This window comes from Coenobita brevimanus, unplaced genomic scaffold (genome assembly GCF_032717465.1).
Source record: "Coenobita brevimanus isolate Jiangsu-jjx unplaced genomic scaffold, ASM3271746v2 jjx.HiC_scaffold_1958, whole genome shotgun sequence".
NCBI classification, from domain to species: domain Eukaryota; kingdom Metazoa; phylum Arthropoda; class Malacostraca; order Decapoda; family Coenobitidae; genus Coenobita; species Coenobita brevimanus.
The window spans coordinates 6,430-18,607 of NW_027642840.1; the positions used below are offsets into that span (position 1 = coordinate 6,430).

Genomic DNA, 12,178 nt, shown 5'->3' on the forward strand with positions numbered 1-12,178 from the left:
ACTGTGCCTGCAGAGTGGAAAATGGCTGTGATTGTACCCCTGTAAAAAAATAACAGTGAGTGAAGTGAGTGCATGAATTATCATGGCATAAGTTCACTGAGTGTGGTAGGGAAGGTGTATGGAAGAATTATTACAGAGAAAGTAAGAGAGAAATCAGAAGTCCTAGTAAGTGATAAACAGGGTGGCTTTAGGAGTGCCAGAGGATGTGTGGATCAAATATTTGCAGTGAGACAGATAACAAAGAAAACTTGTGAGAAGGACCATAAGGTGTTTATGGCTTTCATGGATCTGGAAAAAGCATACAACAAAGTGGCTGCATGAGATCAAGTAGTGTCTAGAGTTGTCATTAGGCGACCGAAGCCGATGAATGCAAGCATGTCGATGTCTTTGTAATCAGTATCATACAATACAAAAGGGTAGCCAAGACTCAGACCCATACATTCTAAAGGGGGCAACATGGGATTGACTATTACCATTTACTCTCTCCTATCTCTAAATGTTTTGGACTATGATAACATGGTCTTGAATCCCTACACTCCAAAGAGGGGAGTAACTCTTACAGCTTCACGTTTCTTCAGGTGGGAGGGTGAAGGTGCAGGAGAGCCAGGCAGTGAAGAGAGCATGGACTTGTCTGAAGGTGGCAGCAGCAGCAGTGGTACCCTTGCCAACCAGTCTTCCCTCTCAGATCACACATCCATCCCACCTCCTATTTACTCCTACCAGCAGTCTGTTCGAGACCCTCTCAGGTTCCCCATGCAGGTAAGACTTTAGTGATACAGACTGCACTGAGGTAATGATAATGTATACATTGTGTGTGTGTGTGTGTGTGTGTGTGTGTGTGTGTGTGTGTGTGTGTTCTTACCTAATTGTATCTTCACAGGAATGAGTCAAACTTGTACTGTCCCATATATTAAACCATTTTTATCATACATATCCTTAACACTTTTCGTACACGTAAGAGTTATATGCGGTGGCTGAATCGGTAGAGAGGCGGCTTGCAGTCCTGATGGACCCAGGATTGAATCCCGGCTGGGGCAGGGAACAGTTTAAGGATTTGAATTTCCTAAAAAGCAGACTTTCCTGATCTACCAGATGACCCGCCGACATGTCATAAAAGTACCCCCGCTAATACCAGTACACCAGTCCTGTATGAGACAGCCCTAGCATGTATTCAATATGGACAGTGGGTGTTAGTGCCAAAGTGGTGACATGTGGAGGTGTAGGAGGACTACTGGGCCTTGGGATAGGCCACTGCCCCCAAGAAATAGGCCCTGAACCTCTGCTCAGAGTCGGACACGTAAAAAAAAAAAAAAAAAAAATGCTAATGACTTTTGGGCCATTGCTCTGGCACAGTTGTTATCAAACCATTTTGGAGAGTTTGATCTTTTACTTAACTGTTGACCTGGTATGAATAAATCTATACCAGGCAGTATTAAGTCATTAATGTGGGACTGGACAGAATTGACATCACTAGAGAAGATAGCCTGCCATGGAATGTCAGCAAGATAATCAATGTGCCATTGGGTCACCTTTGACAGGTTCAGGAATAGGGAGGTCTGGGGGGCTGACTAATGAGGCTTTGATGAGACTGTGGTCAGAGGATCCAAGTGGTGACAGTACTTCTATCCTGTATTGATCTGGATTATTTGTCTGGAACAGATCCAAGAGATGGGCATTATGGCCAGGATTATCTGGTATTCTGGTTAGTTGCTTTACCAACTGTGTGAGATTAAATGATTCTGCAAACGGCTCGCACTCTAGACCAGCATCGTCAATCCTGGCAGAATGCAATAACCATTCAACATTAAGTACGTTAAAATCACCCAAAATGGTAATCTTGGTGCTAAGGACAAAGTTAAAGTTACTCAACTGTGTGGATATGGAGTCAAATACACTGGGTTCTAAAGAAGCATTGGGGGAGTGATAGACTACACAGACACATTTGGTAATATTTAGATAATTTAGTTTACACAGTGAGTAATCAAAATTAGTTGAGGTGAAGTTTAAAACAGTGTCAACTGCATATTCAGATTTGGTATAACAACAGGTGCCGCCCTTGTTACAGAAGTTTGTGAAGAGATGGTAACCAGGAAAACAAAATGGGGAAATTCAGTAGAGGGAGAAATTTGGGGTTCTGTGAGGAACAAGGCTAGAGAGGATATGGACTGTAGGAAAAAAATGAACTGAATTCTAATTGGTACCAAAAGCACGGACACTGGCGAAGAATAAGGCTGCACCTGCTCTTCTCCGCTGACAAGCAAGAACAGAATTTGCAACAGTTGCTGCTGGTACAGTCGCTTCATGGCAACCAGGAGGACCCTGTGCTGCCAGCCCTACCTTGCCGGTGGTGGCAATCCGAGATATCACCTCGTTTGCTGATGTTAATGTAGCGGCCATTGGTAAAGGGAATGGAAATAGGAGGTGTGATATTTTACATGCATATAGTGTGGTGTAGACAGTTGAAGGTACAGGTATTAAGAGAATATGCTGGCCTACTCTCTGTGTAAATGAAAGCACTGAAAATGTTCAGCAAAGGGGGATGGTAAGGATCAATTCCTGAGGGCTGGTGAAATGAGGGCTCCAGCTCTCCCTGGCATAAGCTTGCCCTCCACCTCAGAAGTGCCACCCTGTTCAACTGGTGCTACAGTCTACTCCTGGTAAATATTCAAAATAAAGAGTAAAAAATTAAAATAAGGAGTAAGAAATTAAAGTTTCTTATACAACACTTGAACCTGTTGTGTACAGTAAAGCAGTATAGTGTCAGACAGGTTTTTTCTTTCTTTTAAATTATTCTAATGCTAATACTATCTTCATTGCTAAACAATTCACCATCAATCTGCCTATAGCAAGACACCTTAATCATGGAAAACATAATCACAAATGAATCATCTCCATGTCACCCTGTCCTCTGCCAAGAGGCTGCTCTCTCTTTCTCCAGCTCATATCCCCTCTCTCATATACCTTTCCATCCCATTCCTTCATCTCATGCATGGTCTCCCACTCCCCCTACCCTCTGCCTCACTGACATTCCCTCTCCTGGTCAGTCTGTCATTCTCCATATTTTCAACATGGTTAACCATCTCAGTGAACTGCAGACATTAATGCTGTGTTCAAGCAGAATGGGCGCCTGGTGGGCGCTGCGATGGAGGAGGAGGAGGAGATGTTTGCCCTCAGTGGAGCGGAGGCCCCCATCGCACACAGGGGCACACCTCTCAACCTCACACATCCAGAGTACACCCTACCTGACACAGAGATCTATGAGCCAGAGACAGGTAAGGTACAGTTAGAGACAGGTAATGTATTCCCAGACAGGTTGTGTACAGCCATTTGCAAAACTTTACATCTTATCATCTGCAGCATCCATCTGCAATTCTCATTCCTGTCCTCAGCATCACACACCCGCAGTACACCGTGCCTAACAGAGAAATCTGTTGGCCAGAGACACGTAATGCACAGTTCCTGACAGTAATACTGATCTTTTTTTAAATGAACATTTATGAGGTACAGACAGACAGAGACAGCGATCTGTGAACCAATGACAGGTAAGGTACAACCCTCCCTCCTGCCTCCCCAAGTTCTGCATTTAAAAGCAGGCTTCAAGTTTCTACAGGGTGATTCAATACTCTGATGCCTAAGAATAATGCCAGTACAGCACACCACCATTATCCGATGGGGTTAAATTATGGAAAGTGGATCGGATAATGATTTATGGGATACTGGGACAATTAAAACATGGGTTTAATAAGGCTATGTTTGAGGCCAAGTGGAACCCACACCCTTCCCCCTCAGTAAAAGTAACAACAGCAACCTTAGACATGTGGAGAGAATGGAGAATGAAAGACTGACTAAGAGGGTGTATGTAGGTGAGGTGGAGGGAGGGAGAGGGAGGGGTAGACCAAGGATGAGGTGGAGGGATGGAGTTGAGAGGTATATGAAGGAGGGGAGAGTGAGTTGGGGGGAGGGTAGTCAAATGGTGGGTGACAGAGCGACTTGGAGGCGTTTTGTCTGCGGCCACCCTTTGCGGGATTTGGGCGTCGGGCTATAGATAAATAGATAGAACCTTAGACTGATCCCTAGACCTCCTTTAATGCCTTAGCTGACTACTTTCCATCACCGTATCACCTATGAGTATGACTGAAAGAGTGATCAGAGGTTGAGTAGATGTAACACACTAACCAAACAGGTGTAACTAACCTTATTGAGTACCAGGTCCTGTTGAGCCATCATCATGGGTCTCTTTGAGGCTGGGGGATAAGTGGTGTCCCAGGGCACTCACTCATCATTGCATTTGCTCTGGCAAAGAAGAGAAATCTAGTTGACAGGAATAAATGTTTGTTTTGCCAGACAAAATTACTGTGCCTGCAATTCCTACATATTTATTTTATTTTCTACAAAACAGCTGAGTGGTGAGTGAGGGATGGAGTGACAGTGGTCAGATGGGGAAGAAGTAGATGCAAGGGCTGTGGCTGTAAACACAGCTGACGTTTGTGGGCATAGGAGTCATAATAATTCTGCTGTTCAGTACAATATTTCCTCCCATATCATCTATCTATCTATCTATCTATAGCCCGACGCCCTAATTCCGCAAAGGGTGGCCGCAGACAAAACGCCTCCAAGTCGCTCTGTCACCCACCATTTGACTACCCTCCCCCCAACTCACCCCCCCCTCCCTCATATACCGGTACCTCTCAACTCCATCCCTCCACCTCATCCTCAGTCTACCCCTCCCTCTCCTTCCCTCCACCTCACCTACATACACTCTCTTAGTCAGTCTTTCACTCTCCATTCTCTCCACATGTCCAAACCACCTCAGTGTATTTCTCCTAATCTTCTCAACCACATCCACATCCACCCCACAATGTTCCTTCATTTTTTCATTCCCCAACCTGTCCCTCCATGTCACTCCACATGCTCCTCTCAAGTAACTCATTTCCACTGCTCTCACTCTTGACTTGTTTCCCTCTTGCAAGGTCCACACCTCACTTCCATACGTCAGGGTAGGGATCACAATACTATCATGCAGTGACTTCTTAACTTACACACTCACCTTCCTATTTCTCATCACTGCTTTCAGTGAACCAACAACCTTCCTTCCCTGCTGTACCCTTTCACATACTTCATCCCCCAAAGTTCCATTCTTACTCATCACACTACCCAAGTACTTGAATGTACTCACATTCTCCATAATAATAATGTAGGAAAGAATAAATTTATGGTCTTCAAGAGGAATGAAGTCAATGAATGTACAGTGAGGTAGGATGACGAGGAAATGGAAAATGTGAGTGCATTTAAGCACGAGTACTTGGGTAGTGTGATGAGTAAGGGTGCGAGTCTGGAGGATGAAGTGCTTGAAAAGGTGCAGCAAGGAAGAGAGGTTGCTGGTTCTTTGAAAGCAGCGATAAGAAATAGGGAACTGAGCATGATATTTTAAAAAAGTGCGTGCATGATAGTACTGTATTGTGATGCCAACTCTAACATATGGAAGTGAAGCTTGGACCTTGTTGGAAGGACACAAGTCATGAGTGATGGCAATGGAAATGAGTTATTTGAGAGGAGCATGTGAGGTTACATGGAGAGACAGTCTGACAAATAAGAAAGTAAAAGAGCACTGTGGTGTGGATGTGAATGTGATAGAGAGCGTTAGGAGAAATACACTGGGGTGGTTTGGCCATGTGGAGAGGATGGAGAGTGAGAGACTAATGAGGAGAGTGTATGTGAGTGAAGGGGAGAGGGAGAGAGGGAGGGGGCAGCTGAGGATGAGATGGAGGGATGGAGTGGAGAGGTATATGAGAGAGGAGGTTTTGAGCTAGGAGGAGGGCAGTGAAATGGCGGGGGACTGGGCGACATGGAGGCCATTTGTTTGTGGTCACCCCTTATGGGATTGAGCCATCTGGCAATAGATAGATAGATGGATAGATAGAATAGTAATATTAATAATACAGTAAAAGTCCTCCAATCCGACCACCAATAATCCGAAAATCCCAATATTCAGAATTTGCCAAGGCAAAAATTTTCTATTTTTTCTGGTGTTTTTCCAATTCTTCTGGGCTATATCTAAGGATTTATCTGGTTTGGACTTGCCCATGGACTTGGATATACGTGCCTTCATCTATTCATCTACACTTCTATGCATTTCCAGTGAGTAAAACAATAATTCATATCATTTATGTGTTTATTTAAAGATCATGTACATATTTGAAATGTTTTCAAAGGCCCCTCTTAATAGTCCTAAAAAAAAAAAATCAAAAGACCCTCAGTTCCATGTGATTCGTATTAGAGGACATTTACTGTACTGTAATAATAGTAATAACAATACTGATACTAATCCTAATACTAATACTACTACTACTACTACTAATAATAATAATCTATCTACCTATCTATCAACTCCCAGTCGCCTTGATCCCGTAAAGGGTAGCCACAAACAAATCACTTCCACGTCACCCTGTCCCTTGCCATTTCACTGCCCTCCCCTCAGCTCACACACCCCTCTCACATACCTCTCCATTCCATCCCTCCATCTCATTCTTGGCCTCCTCCTCCCTCTCCCCTCCTCCACCTCACTCACATACACTCTCCTCATTAGTCTCTCACTCTCCATTGTTTCCACATGGCCAGTGTATTTCTCCTAATCCTTTCTGTCACATACACATCCACACCACAATGCTTCTTCACTTCCTCATTTGTCTGTCTCTCCATGTAACTCCACATGCTCCTCTCAAATAACTCATTTCCACTGCTGTCACACTTGACTTGTGTCCTTCCAACAAGGCACAAGCTTTGCTTCCATATGTTACAGCAGATTTCACAATACTCTCATGGAGCGGCTTTTTTTTACTTCCATGCTCACTTCTCTATTTTTTATCACCGTTTTCAAAGCACCAGCAACCTTTCTTCCCTGTTGTACCCTTTGAAGCACTTCATCCTCCAAACTTCCACCGTTACTCATCACACTACCCAAGTACTGTACTTAAACAGACTCACATTTTCCATTTCCACATCATCCAACCTCACAGACCATTCAGTGACTTCATTTCTCTCCAAGACCATAACTTTACTTTTCCCTATGTTCACCTTTAGATTCCATTTCTTATATGCTTTCCCAAACTCTTTCACCAAGCCTTGCAGTTCCCCTTTGTCTTTTCTTAACAATACAGTACTGGTATTATCTGCAAACAACAGAACAGGAAGTTTCCAAATGCTGCTCTCTCTCATTAGGGCTGCACCAGTATTCACTGCCCTACCTTGCATCTCTTTTATAATCCTATCCATATACAGATTGAACAATGATGGAGTCATGACACATCCCTGTTTGAATCCAACATTCAGATAGAAAAATTCACTCAGTTCACCATCCACACGCACTGCAGCCTTAGCACCCTCATACATATTCTTCACAGCATTCAGCAGCTTCCCATTTACTCTATTAAGTAAAAGTCCTTTAATCCAACCACCAATAATCTGAATATCCCAATACTCCAAATTTTTTGAGCTGGCAGATAATTTTAAATGCAGTAATAAATATAAGTGTATTAAGTGAAAATTAAGTGAATTACAGTAAGTTACTGTTTAGTGAACTGAGTGAAAACTAAGTAAATCAAGTGGATTTTTTCTCTGGGCTTTGTCTGGGCTTTATCAAAGGATTTATCTGGCTTGGACTTGCTCTTGGACTTGGAATAACTGCCTGCAACTATTCAGCTACACCTTTATGCATTTCCAGCGAGTAAAACAATGACCCATATTATATTAAGTGTTTATTTAATGATCATGTACATATTTCTAATGTTTTCTGAGGTCTCTCTCTCTCTCTCAAAAAAAAAAAAAAAAAAAAAAAATGGTGTTCAAAAGACCCTCAGTCCCCTGTCATTCAGATTGCAGGACTTTTACTGTATATTTTTAATATTTTCCACATGCTATGTTTATCCATTCTGTCATATACCTTCTCCAAATCCATGAAGGCTGCATACAACTTCTTTCCCTTTTCTAGAAACTTTTCCACTAAAGACCTAAGGATGAGTACCTGATTTACACAACCTCTTCCCTTCCTAGAATCTCCCTCTTCTTCTCCAACTTATTCCTCTGTTATTTCTCTAACTCTGTCAGTAAGCATCCTACCATATACTGTTCCTATTACACAAATACCCCTATGATTGATACACACTTCTTTTTCACCTTTTCCTTTGTACAGGGGAAAAATTATACATGACTTACAATCCTCTAGGATTCTATCTTCCTACCAAGCCAATCTTCACATCTTCCATATCCATTTCACTACTATCTCTTCTCCATGCTTTAGCATTTCACCACACACCTCATCAATTCCTAGAGCTCTCCCCATTTTTACTTACTTCATTGCTTCCACTACTTCCATCCTACTGATCTCTTCCTCCCTTCTCACCTACCTCCTGCTCCCAGCCACTCCCAAGCCACTTATACTCATATTACTTTCATTCTTTGTGTTGAACAGTTCCTTAAAGCGTTCTCTCCGTCTACTCACTTTTTCTCCCCTCTCCACCATCAATCTACCATTTTTATCTTCCACTCTCCTTCTAACTTCTCTATCATGATAATAATGATAATAATAATAATAATAATAATCCATCCATCCATCATCCAATCATGTAATAATAACAATAATAATAATAATCCATCCATCCATCCATCCATCATCTAATCCTGTGTTGCCCCACGAGGAGAGTAGGAGCCCGGGGCAAGGCAGGTTGGTCCTGACATTGATGATGAGTGTGACTGGTCGCACTCATCCCTGAGTGGCATTACATGAGCAATAAACCCCAACCATCCCTTGGATATAAATTTCCATCGGCTCAATCCGATTGGAGTGCCTTAATGACCAACTAAACCACAGGTGCCATAATCTGGTTATATAGTTACCACCAAGTGCAGCATTTGGCTTCCTGGTGTACAGGAAATCATTTGGCTTGTCACTCAATGTAGAGTCACCCGCAGACCGAAGGAAGAGGAAAGAAAGAAGGAAAGAAGGACAGAAGAGGAAGGATGGAAAGAAGGAAGGAGGAGAGGAAAGGGCTGGCACCTGCGAGCAGCATTACACTGAATGAGTGGATGGTGAGTGCCCCCACCTACCACAGAATAATAACAATAATAATTAATAATAATAATAATAATAAAAATAATAATAATACACCCTTCAGCTTCACACACACCCTGAGTACACCCTTTCTGATATAGAGACAACATGAAAGAGGTTATAATATTCATGCATTATACATACTCTTCTATATATTCTGTAAATGTTAGTGGACATGGTACATGTATGATGTTAAGCAAGTTACAGACTGAGTTTGATGTAGTGTCAACTGGATGGAGAAAAGAAAAATGCAGTTTTATAAATTTATGCCTACAGAGGAATGTTATTGTGGTCAACAAAATGTCTACTTATTTATCAACAGCATGCCATCATTATATGAATGGGATGCATTTTTGAAAGTGGGTGGGAATGCTCACCATCCACTCACTCAGTGTAGTGCTGCTGTTGGGTGTCTGCCCTTTCCTCTCCTCCATCCTTCTTTCCTTCCATCCTCTTCTGTCTTCCATTCCTTCATTCTTTCCTTGTCTTTCTGCCTATGGGTAACTTTACACTCCTTCTTCTGTCTTTCTTTCCTTCATTCTTTCCTCTTCCTTCTGCCTGTGGGTGACTCTACACTGAGTGACAAGCCAGATGGTTTCCTGTACACCAGGAAATCATTTACTACACTGGGTGGTAACCATATAACCAAATTTTGGCTCCTGGTGGTTTTGTGGGTAATTATTGCACTCCAATCAGATTGAGCCGGTGAAGGTTTATATCCAAGGGGTGATTGGGGTTGAGCAGTGAAGGTTTATATCCAGGGGATGGTTGGGGTTGATTGCTCATGTAGTGCCATTCAGGGATGAGTGAGGCTGGTCACTCTCATCTTAAATGTCAGGACCAACTGCCTAGCCCCGGGCTCCTACACTCCTCAAGGGGCAATGTAGGATTGGATGATGGATGGGTGGATGGATTGTATAACAAATGATTTTTTAATGAATTTAGTGTTCTAGCAATCATATACTGTAAGTGAGGAAATGAACATACAGGTATAATGAGAAAAATGGGCAATGTAGCAGTGAAAAACACCAATGAAAAAAATGTGCTAAATGTTACAGTCATAAAAGCATGTGATCATATAAGTCAATTGTAAAAAACAGTCTATAATTCTAACTACCAATCTGTCTAATCTACTTATTCATCCAGTAAACTAAAGCATCAGTCTATCTGTCAATTTCCCTTCCTGTCAACCCCCAGTGGACTTCCCAAGCTCCCCGACAACCCTCCGATACCTGGTGGAGCCTGGCAGTGAGGAGTGTGGGGGAGTGCGACTTGCAGAGAGGGAAGAAACCTCACAGCCACCTGTCACCCCTACAGAGGACGATTATTCTCTCTACACCGCTGTTGTCTCACCCCCAACCGGCCAGGTCACCCTTAGGAAAGGTAAAGGATCATCATTATTCTCATCATCAACTTAGGATATGTAAAGAATCTTCATCAACATCATCACTCTCATTGTCATCATCATCACTATAAACTTAGGAAGCATCAAGGATCCACCACCACCATCATCATCATCAACTTATAATACATAAAGGACCATCATCATCATCATCATCATCATCATCATCATCATCATCATCATCATCATCACTGCCAACATTATTCATCTGAAAAGGAAGAACATGGTATTTAAGGTAGAAAATCAGACAAAAAAGGAAAACAGGGATATCATAGGTAAGCAGTATATGAAGAATGATGAAAAAATGGTAATGGTAGACAGTGAAGATATTAAAGATCCCTGGAGAGAGCATTATAACTGTTTGCTGAATGAGGAGTCTGACTGGAACAGGGAAAGTTTAGAGTCAGCAGATCCAAAGTTTGGCCCTTGAACTTTGATTGATGCTGATACTGGGAGCAGAGCGATAGGCAATATGCAGTTGGGGAAGGTGGTGGGTGTTTCTGGATTTACTGCTGAAAAGCTGAAGGCCTCAGGAGATATATATGAGTGGGTTTAGTTGCTGATTTGAAAAACTCAATTATATATCAGTGTGTTGTTCCAGATGACTGGCTGAAGAGTGTGACTGTAAATGTGTACAGTAAACTTTCAATTATCCTGCATAATTCAGCCAAGCCCTATGCCAAATAAAGTGAAACACCAGATATTGCATAATACCCTCCATCGGCTCGACATTCAGCGTTGAGCAGGATACTGTGTTACTATCCCTGTCGACCCTCTATCCTAAAAACTTTCCCATGAATGATATTGCTTTAACAGAGCTGAGCCAGCAGCGCCAGATACTGCCTTCAGCCGTATATTGTGATGGCAGATAACTGAAAGTCAGTATCATCCGGACCTCTTTTCCCACCCTAGGGCAGGGTGAGGAGCAGCAATGTCTAGACAGCCCAAATTTGCCCAGTACAATGGTCCATGCTTCCATTCACTCATCATTCAAGCCTCCAGAATCCTGGATCTATCTGATACGTTAAAAACATTCACCACACTCTGTAGTTTCACATAAACGTATCCAATATAATCACTCTGGATGCTGTCACGTTAAAAAGGGGTGCCAAATCCCTGATCATGAGCTTCTTCTCACAACATTCATCAAGCCAGCTTGATCTCCTGTCAGTTACCTAGCCTCACTGACTTCCATACCTTTCTTCCTCACACACTCATCCACCATACCCCTCCACCTTCTCCTTGGCCTACCTCGCCTCCTCCCTTCTTCAAATTTGCTCAGATATACCTTTTGCACCACTCTATTGTTATCCATTCTCTCCATATGACCATACCATCTCAGTGCACTCTCTCTGACTCTGGTGTCCACAGACTTCCTCACTCCACATTGTTCACGAATCATTATTTTGTATCCTATCCACTCTCTGTACTCCACATACAATCCTCAGCAGTCCCATCTCTACCGCTCTCACTCTTGACTTTTCATTTTCATGCCACACCATACTCTCACATCCATATGTTAAAGTTGGCACGAACACTTCTTCATGTTAGCCTCGCACAGCTGCAACACTCAAGCCTCTGTTTGTTATCAAGGTCTTAATAGCACCAGCTTCTTTACTTCCTTGTGTCACTTGACTTTCCACTTTTTTTGCACATTTTCCTCTCTTTTC

The 12,178-nt window shown here is 42.6% G+C and overlaps 1 protein-coding gene across 1 annotated transcript; it reads left to right on the top strand.

Moving 5' to 3' along the window:
• Nucleotides 1-516: 516 nt before the first annotated feature.
• On the top strand, nt 517-10,489 carry LOC145389714 (uncharacterized; the record flags this gene model as incomplete). Its single annotated transcript, XM_080264915.1, has 3 exons — nt 517-759; nt 3,119-3,272; nt 10,304-10,489. Coding segments are annotated over exons 1-3 (583 nt in total), but the record flags the coding sequence as incomplete, so codon positions are not given.
• Between the last annotated feature and the right edge of the window lie 1,689 nt (nt 10,490-12,178).